Below are 20,157 nucleotides of genomic sequence, written 5' to 3'. Positions count from 1 at the left end.
CCCACGCTAGGAGAAGAGTCCGCGTTAGGCCCGTACGAGGCCGGCGAGCGCGCCACTTACAGCTCTATTACAATCGGCCCGGCTTTAATTTCATCCATCTCCATGAAAGCAAAGCACTTGGTGCTGGTGAACCTTTTTTTCGGCTTGTAGTGTTTGAATTCAAAGAAGATAGCTGCACCTGCGGAATGAACACAAACCACATCAGCCCGGATGGCGCGTTTTCACGGTGCCCCTCGTCTCCTCCCGTCGGTGGACGCATCCGAGCCAGCAGCGGTCGGCACAGGTTTACACGGTGACCCCCCGCCAGTCTCTCCGATGAGCCCACGGCAGCTGTCCCCTCCAACTCTCCTTCGTCTGAACGCAGGGACACAACAAGCACAGAGGATGCTTGCGAAGCACGAACGTTACCCACAGACGCTCGGCAAGCAGCAGAGCCCAGTAAGGGCTCGTCAGAACATCCAAGCTTAAAGCACTGCTCCTCCCTGAAACAAAAGCTCAAAAAGTCAACTTTTTTTGGGGGGGGGGGTTTGGAGTTCAAACATAAATCATGTGCTGGTTCACTTTTTAATTAGTACCTGTTTCCTAAGACTTTTTATAGTATTCAAAGCACGGTTTTGTTTTTCCCAGAATTATAAATGTTCTGGGAGACAAAGGGCTAACGAAGGGCCAGCCGGTTCCTATTCCACCTCTCCCCCAGTGAGCAAGTGGCAATGGGAAATTTAGATGTTTTTATCACCCCAAAGCCCAACAGAGATGCTCTCCCCACAAAAAGAAGCTTAGAACAGAACAAGCTGCCTCATCAACATAGCCAAGAACAATTTCTTTTTTAAAAGATTTTATTTGAGAGAAGGAGCTCACATGTGCGTGTGAGCAGGGGGAAAGGCAAAGGGAGAGAATCTCAAGTAGATTACACGCTGAGCACGGCACCATGCGGGGCTCAATCTCACGACCCTGACATCATGACCTTGGCTGAAATCAAGAGTCAGACGCTTAATCAACTGAGCCACCCAGGTGCCCCAAAGCCATTTACTTCTAAAGGCTGCACAGAAACTAGTTGGAAGGAAGTCAGGTCTCTCTTCACTGGCTACTTATTAGTTCTGCCTGAACCCGAATGGGGCTGGATCTTGCTTGCGTTTTAAGGACAACACACACCCAGGACTTTTTAAACCAATGACAAAACTCACAAGAGGTTTAACAACGTTCAGAACTGTGTGCGCTGTCTTGGCACTGGATCCAAATGGTGCACCTCCTGTCACAGGAGGAAAGAGAGAGCCACTGCTCAAGAGTGTGGGACGTGGCTGAGGGACAGACAGGCACACCTGGCCATCTACTCCCTGCCCCCACACGAGGGTTACAATTCTTAGTGACTGACAACTTTCAGCGCCCAAGGTATGACCCTCCGTATCTGCCCAAGGGCAGCTTCTCTTCTCTCTCCCACGGAAATAACAGAAGCGGCTGGTTATTAAAAACCATCACAGATTCCTCAGACAGCCGATCCCATCTCTTCGTCTCCGCAGCGATGATGCCCGTCTCCTTGTCATCGCGCCCATGTCTCAGGTCTGAATCAGTGTGGAATAAAGTCACATTTGAAAACAATACTAAAGGTCAAACATAATGTCATCATGTGAAGGAACAAAAAAGTGTTCATTATTCATCTGCATCATCAGTAGATCACCTATTTCCTGCATCCGGGCGCGCACAGCTTCTCTGTGGTATTTATAAGAAACAACGGAACGTACAAGGAGACGAGTGCACGGAGATGAACAGAAATGCCTGTACACATCAACACAGCATCTTCATCAGCGGGTATCCGTGGAAACTACGGTACTACTGCACACCGTAAAGTCAAAGCTCGAGAAAACGAACAGATTCTAAATCGGGCTCTACTTTCGGCATCTCATGCACCCTCCAGAACACGGTGCGCTGCGGCAGAGAAGTCAGCCCACAAAACGTTCTCCCAACGCCACACCTCCCCCGCCACAGGCCCCGCCCATATCAGAAAACGCTCCCAAAGCAATGGACTTACAACAAAAAACAACAAAAACCCAGTTTTGTTCACATTTTTATGCAGACAGCCTAATACTTCATACTGAAATTTCTTCAACATTATTTCTTAAGCCTACCCTCTCCGTATTCTAATAGCCATTCTCCAGCTTTGGTGTGTATGAAAACCAGGTGCAAGCCCCCCCAGAGACTGCTGAGCCGAGCCCGTGGGTTTCTGAGTCAGGTCGTCTGCCGGGAGGTGGGGGCCCCGAGCACTGGCATCTAACGTGGTTCCAGGCGCTGCTGCTGCTCAGACTCGCGGCCCCTCCACCCACCGCAGGCCCACGACACAAGTCTTCCAGGGGCGGAGCCGAGGCGGCAGCAGCACCAGATCGGAGAAGTAAAATGTCACATATTTTAGAGAATGTGGCAATGGCTCCAAAGGCACTTCTAGATCTCAAACAAGCTTCCTGCAAAGTGTGAAAATGTCAAAAACTGCAAGACAATCTCAGGTGACGGAGGGATCCTGAAGTCTGAAGTCTTGTCCTAGAACGCAGACACTCCCACAGTGCACGCAGCACCGAAAAGCGTTTAGTCTCAGGAACCTGCTCACTTGGAAATGTAACTTCACCTTTTTAAAAATGTGTTTTGTCCTTTCCCAACTTCCTGCCAACTACGCACAACTTATGGTATCTTTCTGCCCAATAAAATCAGCTGGAAAAACAACTTATTCTTTCACCCATCAGAGACTAAACCGTCAGAGCCTGTCTCCCTCCATTCTTCGGTAAGAGGAAAATTTAGACATTCTGTTTTGTTGTCCAAGATGATGAAATTTTATAATCAAAGAACATTTTTTTATATAACTGCTATTTATTATACAACTAGATCATACTATTCCTAATTCCCATGTTTAAAAAAACCGATACTTCAGACACTAAACACTATGTGACACGTACTTCTGCCCACACGCTAGCTTGCGGGCACACAAACCCAAGCTGAGAACTCTGGCCATCAGAAGCCAATGTTTACCACCACAAACCAACCTTTGGTTAATTTTTCAACATGCTTCTGGAGCTCAATGTCCACATTAAAATGAACATATGTATCTTCTTTTCTTGAAGCCACAGGGGTATCTTGCACAGGAGTTAAATCTATGCCATTCAGATCTAGAGAGGGAAAAAAAGAGTTTCAAACATACAGACTCGGAAACTGCAAACAAACCACAGAGGGTTATGTTTCCTAAAGCGGCCTGACAAAAGCTGCGAAGAGAGTCTCAGATACAGACCCCCCCCCGCCCCCCCGGTGTGAGCAGGGACGTAGGGAGCTGCTGGGTTCTGGAGGCGCACGGAGGGAGCGGAGGACGGAGTCTGGGAGAGGCCTCAGGGCCAGGGGAGGAAGCCTGGCCAGGTACAGGTGCTAAAGAAAGCTTGAGGACAACAAAGTTTGATCCCTATTTTTAAGAAGGGAAAAGAGCTTTTGTCCTCCTTACACCGCTGTACTGCTGGATGCAACAAAAATCTGGAACACGAATGATATCGACAGTGGGGCCCCTACCCCTATTTTCCAACTTTGATCAAGCGCACGGCGTGGAAAGGCCTTTCATCAAACATGACAGAATTCTCCTGCTGTATTTCAGGGAGAGTCAGAACAGTGGCCATGAAAGCTGCCAATGAAACCTTTCTCTAAGTGAGTCATTCTTTAGACATGTTCCCTAAATTCTGACTGTCCCTGCCATAAAGTAACCTGATTTACAACAACCACAGAGTATACTAGGTATGGTGTACCGTTTTAATTTCCTGGAGCCAGGAATCTTGCAGTTTAATCAAATTCAACATGGACTCAGTTAATGACTAGCATTTATGAATGACTCAACAGACTCCTACCTGGGAGAACTTACAACAATTTAATACGTTTGATTATTTTAGTTTAGTGTTTGCAACGGTAACAGAGCACCTAGAACATTACCCTGCAGTACATTTCTACAGTGTATTTTACCACGTGAGATTCGTAGTTTTACAAATGGTCTATCACATAGTGTAGGGTATCAAGACTTTCCAGGAGACCATGGACTTGGGAAACGATAACATCAGAGGTTCAAGTACTTCAGCATTAGTGCTGTGGGTCACGTGGTCTCCATGTTAAAATTCTTCTCTGTGTCTGAATTCATTTTTCTGTTATTTGGTATTAATGAACCCTGAGGTCTGAATTTACTTCTGTGATTGGTAACTTTAGTTTCAGCCTGTTTCTTTGGTTTGCCTCAAGGTGCAGATTAGCTGTAGATGAAAATTGATGGTGCAGGATTTCTGAGTAATAGTATGGTAACCTTATCCTCAGTTACCCAGTATTTATTTTTAAAAGACCACTGAGTGCTTTACAAATAAAGTGCCCTATGAGGGCTCGACACCAACAAAAGGATCCATCAGTGCAGATTTCGTCCTAAACCAAAGACTCAGAAAGTTATTTTCAAGGAATAGATGGCATGCCACACCAGACAGGAAAAAACAAACAAATCCTGAAGACAACCGTGCTTAGTAAGAAATACAATGTTTCTTTCACGTCCCCAGCATTAGGCTCAGGGTACGGCTATTCATGGATGTGTCCTACCTCCCTGTCTCCAGAGATGGTTCACTGGAGGCCCAATGCACGGGCACGCACCCCTGCAAGGCTCCCCTGGGCCAAAGACATCATGGCAGGAAGGAGAGGGCCCAAAGGGGAGGTGTGGGGGAACAGGAGAGCGTGGGGCTTGGCAAAGAAAACCACACACCCTGAGAAGGTGGAAGGAGGCATCTGCTGTTGAAGACAGTGGGTATGTCTAGTCCGCACCCTGGATCGGATTTTAAGGATATGGAAATTTACCAAAAAACTCTCAAAAGCAAATGCGCATGTCAGTTATAAATAATGAAGTATTTTTAGAAACACCCTCAGAAATACTCAGTGAAGGAACAAGGATGGCTGCCCAGGGATTTTCCCTCACTGTAGGGCGAATGCAAATGAACGGTCACAGGTGCCAGGACCCAGCCCCACTCCTGCCCCCGTCCCAAGTGCGAATCAACATTACACGGTTTGCGGGAAGGGAAAAGGCAGACAGAGTTATTTACCCTTTACGCTAACTGTGATGTAGGGATCTATGCACTGTCCCGCATCCTTCAGACCGATTTTCTCAATTCGGATGGTGAGTGATGTCAGTCCTGGCTCTGACGGCAGCCTGGGTAGTAAAGTGCCTGACAAGAGAAGAGCAAAAAGTGAGCAAATCCTGGAACACAGAGAAGATACAGCCTTGCCCTTAACCGACTTAGCAAGTTGCGAGACATTGTTGTAGTTACCAAAACTCCCATTCAATGTGATCCTTTTGAACAAATATTTAATGAGATACAAAATACATCTGTACTTCCTAATTCATATTCAACACTGAAGCCTAAGTTGGTCAAATCTGTTGAAGATTCAACTCACTCTGGGAAGCCCATTTACAAATTACCACATACTTAATTATACTCACATCATACACTCATTTCACACTTACTCGTACTACATAAGATATATTTCCTATCTCTATATGAAGTGGCAGCAAAAGACAAAGAGCTTTTTAAACTTTTCTTATATTTTCCCAAAGTTTGAGAAGCTTAATAACAGAATCAATCAACAAATCCTTTTTCTTTTTAAGATTTTATTTGAGAGAGAGAGAGAGAGAGGGAGCGCACAAGCAGGGGGAGCAGCAGGCAGAGAGGGCAGGGAGCCTAACGTGGGGCTCGATCCCAGGACCCTGGGATCATGACCTGAGCTGAAGGCAGACGCTTAACCAACTGAGCCACCCAGGTGCCCCAATCTTTTAATTATTAATGGAAGAAATAACTACAATTTAATATATGTACTTAATTAAATAATTTTATAATCTAATTTCCTATCCTTTTCTGCATCCTATTCTGTCTGATCTTTTCTCTCGGAAATTAATCCTGCTGAGAATGGCATACACACTTGTATTTGAAACCCCTCTCCCATATCAACCAAATTTTTTAAAACTAAAAGATCACCCAGAAGAGCATTCCCTACCAAAAAACAGACATCAAGAAATCATATTATCTATTGAGAACAGATGTGAACCAAAGCTGACTTTAATCTAATATGCACACTGTATCTCAAACTAAAGTGTCTAACGTTTTTAAGGGACTTTGACATTTTTCATGTTTCTGTCCAACAATGTGTGACTCTACTTTTAATGATGAATTATTTGAAATACGTGAATCAACTTACTACCTTCAAAATAGAACATCTTGATTAACTACAAACAGGTTTGAGGGGGTTTTAGGGGGTAATGGAAATGTCCTCCAATTGGATCTATCAAACTGGTGAGATGTACAACAAACACTACAAAAGTCACTGAACTGTATACACTTACAATGAGTGAATTTTATGATGGGAAAATTACTATAGAAATTCAAGAGTCTTGGGGCACCTGGGTGGCTCAGTTGGTTAAGCATCCACTTCTGGCTCAGGTCATGATCTCAGGCCCGCATGGCATTGGGGCTCCCTGCTCAGTGGGGAGCCTGCTTCTCCCTTTCCTCCCCATTTGTGGTCTCTTTCATTATCTCTGTTGCTCGCTCTCTCTCAAATAAATAAATAAAATCTTTAAAGAAAAAAAATTCAAGAGTCTTAACTGGTGATATTTGTTAAAACCTTTGGCTTATGAAAAATTAGAAATTAGAAAATCAAAACAGGACACTCAAAGCATATTAAATACCATTTCGAAAGGAAAATTATAACATTACTTTTTCACAGGAAATTAGTCTTTGACATTTTGCCATATTTCAACACATTTTCAATATTCGATGGTTTTCTTAAAAATAAAAGGTCTCTTACTGCATCCAGTCTTTTAAAAGATTTTAATTGTGAAATCTAACAAATATTTAGAAAGGCAAATAAAACAAGCGCAGGGCCTAATGAAAACTGGAAAACCAGCATCCATGTAGCCATCACTTAGGTCAAAAGAGAAGCATTACCCCAGGAGCTCCCCTGTATCGCCGTGCACAGTTCTTCCTAATCCCGCTCCACTACCCTGGCTTCCAAAGTGATTGCTAGAAGGCACTGTATTAATAATCTGCTTTTGAACTCGAGATTGATCTGACTTGTTGCCAGTCGCTGTAATTTGTTCCTCCGCAGGACTGTGGTACCGGTGCACAGCACACGGGGTTCTCAACACGGCACAGGCGATGTGTCCGTTCTTCCGCGGACAGGCACTGGGAGTTGTGTGAACCGTGCTGCTGTAATATTCTTGCACACGTTCCCATGCATGTGTGCACACATTTGCAAAAGAGAGGGATCACCAAGTCCCATGGGGCGCCGCCCTCCTGCTTACCACGCGAAGACAATCTGTGTCCAAAGTGTCCATGCGGATACCCCCCTCCAGCACTGCTCCCCCTGTGCCCCGTCCCCCAGCCCCCCACGATGATTGGAGGGGTCAGACGCTTTTTAGCCAGTTCAGGTGCGGAGAAACGTCGGTCCAGTTTTCATGTGTGTTTCTCCAGTGACTGACTGAGGTTGAGCTTCTTTTCATTTTAGAATGAGCATTTGGATTTCCTCTTTTCTGAAATATCTGTTCAATTATTTTGCACATCTTTTCTCGTAATGTTCATCTTTTTCTTCTTTGTAGGCATTCTCTAGTATTTTGACACAAGCTTTCATTGGATATGTGTTTGTAATTAGATTCTCAGGTGGCTTACCTTTAAAAATAAACTTTATATTGAAGGATAACATATTAAAAAAGTATATAAATTATGTTCAAATTCTAAGTACAGCCTAATGAATTTTCTCACAGTGAACACGCCTGTGTAACCACCAGTGGATCCAGGAAAGACACTGCCAGCGTACTGGGAGCCCTCCTGTGTCTCCAGCAGACCCAAGTCATTTTCTCCCCGAAGAGATAACCTTTCAGGATTTCTACCACCACAGATTAGTTTTACATGTTAAGCCCATCTCTGTTAATGGTGTCTTCTGATTATGATAAATTCTCAATGTTAGTATTTCATATTTCTTAATCTCTAAATTCCTTTACAGTCACCACTTTCTGTGTACTATTCAAGTATCTTTCCCTACTCCAAGATCACAAAGGTGTTTTCTTATCTTGTAGACTTACCATTTTTCCATTTGCATTTAATTCTACAATTAATTTTTGTCTTTGGTGTGTATAAGAGCCCAATCTCATTCTATCCAACATGGAAACCCAACTGTCCCAGCACTATTTTTTTATTTATTTTTAAAAGATCTTTTTATTTATTTGAGAGAGAAAGAGAGCACAAGTGGGAGGAGCAGAGGGAGAGGAGAGAGAACCCCGTTGGGCAGGGAGCACGACACAGGGCTCAATCTCACGGCCCTGAGACAGGGGCCTGAGCCAAAACCAAGATTCAGATGCTTAATGGACTGTGCCAGCCAGGTGCCCCAGCACCATGTATATAAAAGGCCATCATTTCTCCCATTGGCCTGCCGTGCACCCTGATTACAAATCAAGCACGGGCTGTTCTGGGCTTCCCACTCTGCCTCGCAGGACCATTTCCTATCCTCGCACCACTACGACAGTGTCTTCATCACTACAGTTTTCTAAAAAGTCTTGACATTCGGTGAAACAAATTCTCCCCTCTTAACATTATTTTCCAAGAGTCAACTACTTTTGGCCATTTGCTTTTCCATGTAAATTATAAAAACAGCTGTCAAGTTCTTTAAAAAAAAATCTATTGGCATTGCATGAAGTTCAAGATCAGCTTTAGAAATAGTCACATCTGTACAAATTGCTTCTTCCAATCCATGAACTGAAATATACACTTCCATTTATTAAAGACTTCTTAATTTCTCTTGAAATTAATAGTTTTACTATTTTCTTCACAAAGGTCTTAATACTTCTTTTGTTGGGATTTATTGCTAGGTATTTGATATTCTATGATACCATAATAAATGTTATATTTATCTTCTAAGCAACTGTTGCTTGTTTATAGATAAAAAAATCTATACTTAAGAATTGATTCTTTCAAGGAACCATGTATGCTAAACTCTGTTATTAATTCTAATTACTCACCTGTTGATTCTTTTATATGGACTATATATATATTCATAACACCTGCAGATAAAGGGAGGGGATTTTCTTCTCCTAATGTTTATCTTTTGTTTTTCCTGTCTAGTGTACTGGCTAGCACTTCCAGACAATGTTAATAAAAAGAGGTAATACTGGCACTATCATTCTTGCCTTGCTCTTGATCTGAAAAGGAAAGCTTCAATTTTTACCAATAAGTATGATTTTGGCTCTAAGTGTCCCTAGAGAACACCTGAGATGTGTTCTGTTCTCAGTCTGCTAGACTTTTTAAAAAAGATTATTTATTTATTGGGGCACCTGGGTGCCTCAGTGGGTTAAAGCCTCTGCCTTCGGCTCAGGTCATGGTCTCAGGGTCCTGGGATCGAGCCCTGCATTGGGCTCTCTGCTCTGCAGGGAGCCTGCTTCCTCCCCTCTTTCTCTGCCTGCCTCTCTGCCTACTTGTGATCTCTCTGTCAAATAAATAAAATCTTAAAAAAAAAAAAAGATTATTTATTACTTTAGGAGTAGGGGAGAGGCAGAGGGAGAGGATCTCCAGCAAACTCCCCACTGAGCATGGAGCTTGATGTGGGGCTCCATCTCACAACCCTGAGATCAGGACTTGAGCTGAAGTCAAGAGTCAGATGCTTACTGACTGAGCCACCCAGGTGCCCTAGTCTGCTAGAATTTTTTTTTTTAAATTCAAGAATAGATTTAGAATTTAATTTTTTTTAATTTACATGAGAGCGAGCAAGCATAAGCAGTTGGGAGGGACAGAAGGATAGGGAAACAGGGAACCCCATGTGGGGCTCGATCCCAAGACCCTGAGATCATACCCTGAGCCAAAGGCAGAGGCTTAACCCACTGAGCCACCCAGGCGCCCCTAGAGTTTAATTTAAAACATTTTCTTCATCTATTGAGAGGACTGAGATTTTTCTCAATCTCTTAAGGTGGATCACCTCAATGTACTTTGTTTATTTAACGATATATTCTAAAAATCACTCATTAGCTCATGAAGATTTTCCTAATTGTGATCTGTAGTTTTTTATGTAACATAGTTTTTAGGCTGTTTCTAATATTTTACTATTACAAATAATACCACAATAAATAACCTGATATACGCCAGTCTTTTTTTTTTTTTTTCTTCATTTTATTGGAGGTGTATCCTTAGAATAAATTCCTAGAAGTGGGATGGGCTGCTGGGCCTAAGAATAAAATGCCTACTTTCGTCGTTAGATATTGAATTCCCTTCCAAAGGGAATGCACCTGTTTGTACTCCTGCCAGCACAGAACGAGCATGTCCCCCGCCGCCTCAGCAACGGTAGTTTCAGTGTGTATGTCTCTCACTACACACATCTTTTCATATGTTCAAGGGCTATGTGTATGTATTTGCCTGTGTGAGTTAACTGTCCATGTCCTTTGCCCAATTTTCTAATGTGCCTGTGGCCTTTGTTGTCAGAGCTTAAAGATTTCTTACGTATTAAGGATGTTAGCTCCTTATTTGTCTTTTTCACTCTGATTATGGCTTTTTTTTGAAAGTCAAAAGGGGACTGCTGGGGCATCCGGGTGGCTCAGTTGCTTAAACATCTGACTTGATTTTGGCTCAGGTCACTATCTCAGCATCGTGAGATTAAGCCCCTTGTTGGACTCTGCACTGAGCAAGGAGCCTGCTTAAGAGCTTCCCCCAACCCGGCAACCCCATCATGCAAGCCCGCTCTCTCAAAAAAAAAAAAAAAGGCGGGGGGGGCACTGCATATCTAACTTTCAAAGCCAAGGGTAATTCTCCTTTTATGAACGATGTCTTTCCCAAGTGAATATGAAAACTGTTTCCACATTAAAGAGATAAATCACATTCTTCATTTCTAGTTTCAAAAATAAACGTGTACAGATAGTTAAGTCTCTATAGAGATAAATCAACACACTCATATAATAATTTTGAAATGGCTAAACCTATATTTGAGATTGATCATGTCATTCAATACGAACTTTTTTTTAAAATCTTGGAAAATTGTGTCTTGGGCTATTTTTAAATTCAGGCTGCTCTGCTTACGATTTTACTAGCTTTACTATTCAATGCTGTCAGTCAATTTTCTGGACATAAAAAACAGGTTGGAAATTTATATCCTTTATTTAAATGAAATCTAACAAGCCTACCCTTATTTTTCACTTTATTTTTTATTTTTCAAGATTTTACTTATTTGAGAGAGAGCCAGAGAGGATGAGTGGGATGACAGGAGAGGGGAAGAAGACTCTCCGGGGAGGGGGCTCCATCGCGGGACCCTGAGACCAAGACCTGAGCTGAAGGCAGACACTTCACTGACTGAGTCACCCAGGCGTCCCCGCCAAGCCTACCTCTAGACAAATTAAATGTCATTTTGACTTAAGCCAATTATTTAACAAGTTTGTTTGCCTTATGAGTTTTTAAATTTTTGAAAAGAAGAAAGTACTTGTCAAGAAAGCTAAGATTTTTTTCATCTTTTTTCTTCAAGAAAGGTTGGACAAAAGTCATTTTTAATTTTAAATGGGAAAAAAACCACTGAGTCATACATACCATATACAATACCGCATTCTTCATTAGTAGTAGTGTTTATATAACTGTAGGCATTTGTCAAAACGTATAAACTACATACTAAAAATCACTCATTTTATACGTAAATATACATGTAAACGATATTTCAGTAAATCTGACTTTAAAAAAGTCACAACAAACTTACAACTCAATAAATTATATAAAAACAAAAGTGGACCCTGTCTGGAGGGCTCAGTTGTTTAAGTATCTGCCTTCGGCTCTGCCCATGATCCCAAGGTCCTGGGATCAAGCCCAGTGTTGGGCTCCCTGCTCAGCGGGGGAGCCTGCTTCTTCATCTCCCTCTGCTTGTGCTCTATCTCTCGCTATCTCTCTCTCGCTCTCAAATAAATAAAACCTTAAAAAAAAAAAAAAAAGAACAAAGGGGACAAAAAGTCACAGTTCTTAGAATCTTTTTGCCACCAAAATGCAGACACCGCCTAGGCATCACTGAAGTTTTGAATTCCCTCAGGGTTGTAAGAAATAGAAATGTCGGGTTGGGAGAAGGGGGGTAGGGTTATGGACATTGGGGAGGATATGTGCTTTTGGGTAAATTGGAAGGGGAGATGAACCATGAGAGACTATGGACTCTGAAAAACAATCTGAGGGGATTGAAGTGGCGGGGGGTGGGAGGTTGGGGTACCAGGTGGTGGGTATTATAGAGGGCACAGCTTGCATGGAGCACTGGGTGTGGTGAAAAAATAATGAATACTGTTTTTCTGAAAATAAATAAATTGGGGGAAAAAAAAGAAATAGAAATGTCTACCTGCTCTACAATTAAATGTCAAATGTCACCTTCCTATTTCGATGATGATTTCAGTAAATATAACTTCACAAATTACTTTTTTTAAAAAAAGATTTTATTTATTTGAGAGACAGCAAGAAAGAGTGAGAGAGCATGAGCTGGGGGGGATGGGGAGAGAGGGAGGGAGAGGCAGACTCCCGCTGAGCAGGGAGCCAGAGGAGAAGCTGGATCCCAGGACCCTGGAATCACGACCTGAGCTGAAGACAGACGCTTAACCGACTGGGCCACCCAGGCGCTCTGCAAATTACTTAACAACACTCATATCACAAACTAAATACAAACCAAATACTTAAACTAAAACTAAACAAACTAAATAAACACAATAAACATACACAAACTAAATACTTAAACTATATGTGCTCTTTCTTAATTTTGGAAAAAAGAAATTCAGCGAAAACAAGGGTTCAGTAACCTTTCTGTATCTCTGAAATGAGATATCGCAATGCTGTATCAGAATATGAAAATCTATTTCATTTGGGCTTAATCCCATATAGCAAATAGATTTAGTTTATGGTACAAATTTCCCTTCAACTCATCAACGTGAACCCCACAAATATCTTAATCTGTATCACAGTTTATATCAACTACTTTAAGGATCTTATATGCTATCAAAGTACAGCAGTGAGCAAACCACCAAGTTAGACTGAAATTTATAGCACTGGAAGCTACGTCAATTACAATATGTGGTTTGGAAAGGGAATGACAATTATTCAGTCAATAAAACAGCAAAGTAATTTCTCTCACCAGCTCAACCAACTTGAAATTTCCTACCTATACGACAAAAGTAAGAAAAATACATCGCTCTTCATAAAGCAAAGCAAATTGGAAATAATGCCCTTGCCCCAAAGAAACACAGCCTGTAATTTTCCCAGTAACCCCAGAGCGCAGGTCCTGCTGCCCCCACTGACGGGAAGGGATGGTCAGAACAACAGGTGTCACGGAATGTTCAGCATGTGACGCCGATGGCGCTCGCAGCTTTAGCCACAGAACTGTGTTTCATCTTCACGGGAACCTGACAAGTTAGACGCTGCTATTATCCCATGTTATAAAAGAAACTGAGCTTCAGACTGGTTTAGGAAATCAGAACAAAGCCCTTCAACGAGTCACTGTCAGAGCCTAGACTCCAGCCCAAGCACCTGTTGGTTCAAGTCTATGCTGTTCCTGCTCCATAATGCCTCCTCCCTGGGGAGTATTAAAAATATCGGAATATAACTATACTTTTATTACCAAGAAAGTTATCTGGATGACACACAAATTGTGCTTAGCTCTACTATAAAGCTTCTAGGATCTATTTCAAAATGCGTAATAATCTCGTAGCAGATTGCTCTCACACCTAAAGTGAATCAGTTTGCCAGAAATGAACACGATGCACGTGTAAGAGTGACCCAGGGACTGGGAGAGGCAAGCGACTTATCCCAGGTGCCTGCCTAGGTCATCTGCAGAAAGGGAAGATCCTCATGGAGATCTTCTGCAAATAAAAACGACATGCCATATGTTATTTCTTTTCCTAAAATAATATGGGAAAAAAGAGCATTTGCTCAGTACCCACTCCCCTTGGATCCAGTCTTAATGACTACATTTGATTAATTAAAGAAGTGCTTAGAAGAGTCTACAGTAAAGAGTTACTATAGCAGGCCTGAGACTGTTATTCTCAGGTGGCAAGGCCACCCCTGGGCTAGAGTCTGGGAACTTGGATTTCCGGCATGTCCCCATCATCCCCCAGTAAGGACGGTCACTCTCGGTAAACCGTGCAAACAATATGGTTTATGCTGAGTATGCGCCTTCCTGCCGGGAGTCTGGAACTCTGGCCAGTGCTAAGCAGAGGGTGCCTATGTGATCAGCCCCTAGGAATGGTGCTGGGATGGAGTTTTGTTCTTTTTTTCTTTTTGAAGATATGATTAACTACTGTATTCAGTGTCCTCCAGAGAAACAGAAGACAGACAGACAGACAGATACATAGTTTCAGTCTGAGGCCTCAGAACCAGGAGAGCCCATGGCATATGTTCCAGACAGAAGGCCAGGAGGCCTGAGACCCAGAAAGAGCTGATGTTTCAGTTCGAGTCCCACAGCAGAAGATGACCAGTATCCCAGCTCAAAGAGGGGAGGGGAGGCCTCTTTGTCCCGCCTAGGCTTTCTGCCGCCTGGACGAAGCCCGTTACGTTAGGGACGGCAATCCGCTTCATTCAGTCTTCAATTCAAATGTGAGCCTCTGGAGGCACTTTCACAGACACAGCCAGAGTGACATCTGGCCAGATGTCTGGGCACCCTGGGCCCTTGTCAGGCTGACATACACAATTAAACATCACCATGTCACCCCTTGTCTACTCGGTGCGCATACACATCTCCTTGAGCCACACTTAAGCTCTCTATAAAGGCAATAAGAAGGCCATACTTAACGTGATACTACTGTCCTGTACACAACCCAAACCTCACTAGCCCCTTCCCCAGAGGAGGAGGTGATGTTTTGTGAGCGATGTTTGTGCTTCTCCTTGACATCCTGTAACCCAAGTACTAGAAACCATCACTGGTCGTGCAGGGACCAGATGGGTGCACTCTGCCATCAACCCTAATCACAAAAGTTGTGATACAACGGACATCCAAACGGCTGGATGTCCCTCTAGTCACTGTGGAGTAGCTGTCTGCCTTCCCCGGGTGCACTCGGAATCAGCCACCATGGCCAGCACGGGGTAACTCCCTTCTTTGCCTGTCGATTCAGAGGCAGGAGTCCAAAGTGGCCATCTGAACCTCCAGTTCGGTGCGATCATGGCTGTGGGCATGGAGTCTCTAATAGCTTCCCTCAGAGCCATTTTACACGTAGTACAACCTGCGTGACTCCACTGGGAGAGACTCTCAGAAGCCTGCTCCTCCCGAGGCAATGGGGGGATGGGCATTAAGGAGTGCACTTGGGTGTTGTATGCAAATGAGCACTGGGTGTTGTATGCAAATGATGAATCACTAAATCCTACCCCTGAAACTAACAATACACTCTCTGTTAACAAACTCGAATTTAAATAAAATCTAAAAAGAGAAAAAAAAAAAAAGAAGCCCGCACCTGGTTTCCTCCAGACTCCATTCACTTGCGCACCTTTTCCCTTTGTTGACTTTGTTCTTGTCCTTGCCCAGTGCAATAAGTCACAGCTGTGAAATCATCGCTGTGAATGCAACTACACGCTGAGTCCGTGAGTCCTCCTAGCAGATCACCGAATTTGGGTGGCCTTGTGCACCCAACACAGACAGTAAGATGCCTTCAGGCTATACATATAAAATAGCTCCAGCCAATAACATGGCAATGAAAATTTGCTTAAGATTGTCAAGTACCAAAATAAGTTCTAAACCCCCTAAGCTTGGATTAAGTTATGCCTGTTTTGCAATCAGTGATACTCACCGGGAACTCTAGCAGGAAAGGAATCAGGAGACCCTGCTCCGGCACCACCCTCTTCTTCATCTTCTTCGAATTCCAAATTCTCCTCTTCACCAGGTGCTAAAATTCTTCTGCATGCAAAACAGCAGACAAAAGAGTGAGCTACAAAACTAACTACCCTAGAGAGGCATTATAACTCTATTACAGATAAAGATTACAACCCAGGTAATATGATGCAGACACAAAAAATGTTGACACAAAAATGTTGACCTATTGATACTAAAGATACCAATACTGATTTAAAAATGGAGAAATATCTGAAAAATAGTTATAAAATAAGACAAAAAAATAAGACAAATATTGGTGCTTCTTTATTTTACCTTAAGGGGACAGGCTGAACGTCAAATGGGAATTCCTTATTATACGTAAGAATATTCTTTAGGACTAAAATAAAAACAGAAAGACAGACACATAAACTCTTCCATGAATCAAAATAAAAAATTTTATTAGAAATGACTGATTTTTAGTCAATTTTACTATGCATATTAATACTTAAAAAAATTCTCACTCTCATCCTCATTCAGAACCATGATGCAATTGTCCACAGCACGTCTTAGCAAAATGAAAATATCCATAGTCTATTCCAGGCACCAGTACTTTGTCAGATCTCCAAGAAAAGTAAGTTCCAGAGTCTCAGAGCCCTCACAGGAAACAAACTAAGTTGTATGTACGAGGTCCTAGGTGAGACACAGGGCAGGGAAGAAGAGAAGATCTCCTTCCTGGAGTACCTCAATTACAAGACTGGTCCAAAGATAACCAGTTTTGGTCAGAACATTTTGGTCTCCATTAAACTGGCAAAACTGAACAAAACTGGTTACAATTTCAATATACCATTTACAGCAGTTTATTACAGACATACATATATCTACACACATACGTAGACAAATACACAAAGAGGGATTTACCCTCAGGAGAAGTCTTCAGATAACATGGAACCCATCACCTTCTGCATCATGGTAGGGTCCGTGATTACATGCTGGTATGTAAACTTCAAGAGAGATGTTCTATAACTCTGCCTGTGCTTAGAGAGTTGCTATTAATATGGATACCTTACAGAGTTACTAAAAGTATTAATTTATTTTTAAAAATTATTTATTTGACAAAGAGACAGTGAGAGAGGGAACACAAGCAGGTGGAGAGGGGAGAAAGGAGGGAGAGGGAGAAGCAGGCTTCCCGCTAGCAGGGAGCCTGACACAGGGCTCGACCCCAGGATCCTGGGATCATGACCTGAGCCAAAGGCAGACGCTTAACGACTGAGCCACCCAGGTGCCCCTAAAAGCATGTAATTTAGAGCTTCATATGTGGGGTTACGGGTCTTCAGCAACTCCCTGCAGTTACATGAAGGTGGAGTAATGGCATTAACTGAGCAATCCGGAAAGTTCCTATGATTTTGTATTCAACTTACTTAGCCTCATTCTGGAGCGCTGTAGTTTAGAGATAAAATAGCTGTGGCATATATGTTACCATCCCAAAGCATGAAATCCCAGAGCACGTGCAATTTAGTGGTTTATCCCAACAGGAGTCAGAGGGGCACTCTTACTGAGTCCTTCAGTGAGAGAGAGGTCTGGGACTCGGGTCTAGCTTCTCGTTCATTCTTACCCCTTCTCTCCCTCCAGCTCTCATCCTCATCTTTCCTTTCTCGTTCTTTCGCTCAACAGATGTACACCGAGTGCCCACATGGTTCCACTCACTGTTTTAGGTGCTAAAGATATGGCAGTGATCGAGACAGAGGGTTCTTGCTCTCATCTATGGATCTTAAGCCCGCAGTCAGGAAAAGCAGACAGTAAACAAAGCAACAGATCAACAAGGTACTGTTAGACCGTGGTTGGCATCACGAAGGACAGGATCGGTGAGTGCGTAAGCGGAGCAGAGGGACTTCGGCTAAGGTGGACAGGGCAGGCCTTTCAAAATAACTGCTGGAACACTAGTGTGTTCCAACATAATCTGGAATGAGAGGGACTGTCCCTCAGTAGCACTGGGGCAGGGCTTTCCAAGTATTAAAAAACAGGCTAAAGGGAGCGCGCCCGAGTGGCTTAGTGGGTCTAGTGTCTGCCTTCAGCTCGGGTCACAACTCCAGGGTCCTGGGGTTGAGCCTCTCCATCTGCTGCTTTGCCTACTTATGCTCTTTCTCAAATAAATAAAATTTAAAAAAACAAAAAACAGGCTAGAGGGGCAGTCCCTGGCTGGCTCAGTCTGTGGAGCATGTGACTCTTGATCTCAGGGCTGTGAGTCTGAGTCCCAGGTTAAGTGGAGGAATTACTTAAAAATAACATCTTTGGGGGCACCTGGGTGGCTCAGTGGGTTAAGCCTCTGCCTTCAGCCCAGGTCATGATCCCAGGGTCCTGGGATCGAGTCCCGCATCGGGCTCTCTGCTCAACAAGGAGCCTGCTTCCCTTGCTCTCTCTGCCGGCCTTTCTGCCTACTTGTGATCTCTGTCTGTCAAATAAATAAATAAAATCTTAAAAAAAAAAAAAAATCTTGGGGAGGTGAACCATGAGAGACTATGGACTCTGAAAAACAATCTGAGGGGTTTGAAGTGGCAGGGGGGTGGGAGGTTGGGGTACCAGGTGGTGGGTATTATAGAGGGCACGGCTTGCATGGAGCACTGGGTGTGGTGAAAAAATAATGAATACTGTTTTTCTGAAAATAAATAAATTGGAAAAAAAAATCTTTGTAACAACAACAACAAAGACTGAGGCAGGTACTAGTTTGGCTTGTTCAACGAATAAAACAGACGATATAACTCAAGTTTGATAAGCAAGAGAGAAGTCCCATAATCATGTCAGTTGCTATTATATCATTTATATAACTACTCTGAATCTGTTTCCCCAATTCTAAAACGGGAACACCACTTACCCACTGTGCAAAGAAGTAAATTAATAGATATGAAATTGCATGGGAAATTTAAAGTCCCATATAAGTATAAGCTCACATTATTATATGGTAATTTATTCTCTCCATAGTTTTCCCTATTCAGCTAACTAGAATCCTACTATTTCAGGTCTAAGAAGTACTATTTTTAAAATTATAAAAACATCCTTTTTTAAACCTGTGCATGACTGCTCAGTGTAAAAAAACTATTAATTCAACTCAAATATCAATTAATCGCTTACACAGTATTGTGCTAGATCCTAAGAGTAGGGGAGTGGTGACAAAGAAGGCCTTGTAGCATTCACATCAGAAACGAAAGCACTGCAATGCTATTTTAATAATAAAAGGAGGGAAAAAATCAAACTTTACAACAAGTATAAAAAAATCAATTAAAAAAGTCAAACAGTCTATCAGTTATTAAGAATACCTTTTGTTTCTACTGTAATACGAGAATAGGACAGTATTTCTTTTCTTAGGTACCAATGCTATGATAGGAAAGGCTTGACCTGGAACAACAGCCTCTCATTAGTTACTATTTACAGTAATAGAGCAGATCAGGTATTTAACTCATATCCTTTTAAAAGAAAATAACAGGTCCTTTCTCATTTTCTTTAATTATAGGTTTCTATTCTCACCAACTATGGAATAACAGAGATTCTAATGTGCTTTTACAATAGGGTTCTACTTAAAACTTATATATAGGATTTTTCTTCCACCGATGCTAGTGCTGATATTTTAGGAAGATTTGGAGAAGAGAAGCAGTTTATAATTTCCCGGAAGGTATTATCATGAGCACAGAGTCCATCACGGTTTGGGGACCAAGGGGCTCACCCCGTGGCTGACATCTGATGGTGCACCCCTGCGAGGAAAAACCCAGTATTCCCTGCCCACTCTCACAGAGCATGGCCTCCCACCCTCCTGAAGGCCATACTCTAAAAATAACACAGTCAACAACCTGTGTTCTGCTTTTGTGGCTGATTTGTTTCATTTTTCTGGTGGACAAAATGAGTAAGTGCTTCCTAGCTGAAAGGTTACTTTTTTAATCATGGGAGAAGATTTCCTGAAGACATTCAACACTGTTCAACTTAAAAATTTGCCAAGATCATATGATATGCAGCCTGGGCTCTGTGGGGAAAATACAAAGGTTATTGACAGTCTCATTTAGGAGCAAAATGAACTTAAGTGAGCATCACACAGGGCACTCTATGATGATGGACATAAAAAGTGCTCCCAAAAAGGCCAGGACGTAGAATTTAATTAGGGCTGGGAGAGCAGAGAAAGCTTTCAGAGAAAGGTGGGATTTCTCTGGGGCCTTTAACGATCAGTCAATGGAAGGAACTTCACAGAGTGGCGGTGGGGGAGGTATGTTTCAGTAAGAAGCAGTATATTACCAAGGATCAACATTGGAAAATGAAATAAATAGTACTTTCAAATTCTTAGAGGTAGTACTAGTTTCAGAA

The 20,157-nt window shown here is 42.6% G+C and overlaps 1 protein-coding gene across 1 annotated transcript in view; it reads right to left on the bottom strand.

Annotated features, from left to right (window-relative positions):
* AIDA (axin interactor, dorsalization associated) overlaps nucleotides 1–20,157 on the bottom strand; it is a 39,388-nt gene that overhangs the window by 1,841 nt on the left and 17,390 nt on the right. Inside the window, exons 5-9 of the mRNA XM_044266796.1 lie at nucleotides 16,147–16,210; nucleotides 15,791–15,897; nucleotides 5,082–5,204; nucleotides 3,027–3,149; nucleotides 61–178 (exon numbers count right to left, since the gene is read on the bottom strand). Of these exons, the coding sequence (XP_044122731.1) occupies nucleotides 61–178; nucleotides 3,027–3,149; nucleotides 5,082–5,204; nucleotides 15,791–15,897; nucleotides 16,147–16,210 (535 nt within the window). The remainder of the gene's footprint in view (nucleotides 1–60; nucleotides 179–3,026; nucleotides 3,150–5,081; nucleotides 5,205–15,790; nucleotides 15,898–16,146; nucleotides 16,211–20,157) is intronic.

Source organism: Neovison vison, chromosome 10 (genome assembly GCF_020171115.1).
Source record: "Neovison vison isolate M4711 chromosome 10, ASM_NN_V1, whole genome shotgun sequence".
NCBI classification, from domain to species: domain Eukaryota; kingdom Metazoa; phylum Chordata; class Mammalia; order Carnivora; family Mustelidae; genus Neogale; species Neogale vison.
The sequence above is the reverse complement of the archived record's forward strand: the minus strand, read 5'-3'. Positions and strand labels throughout refer to the sequence as shown.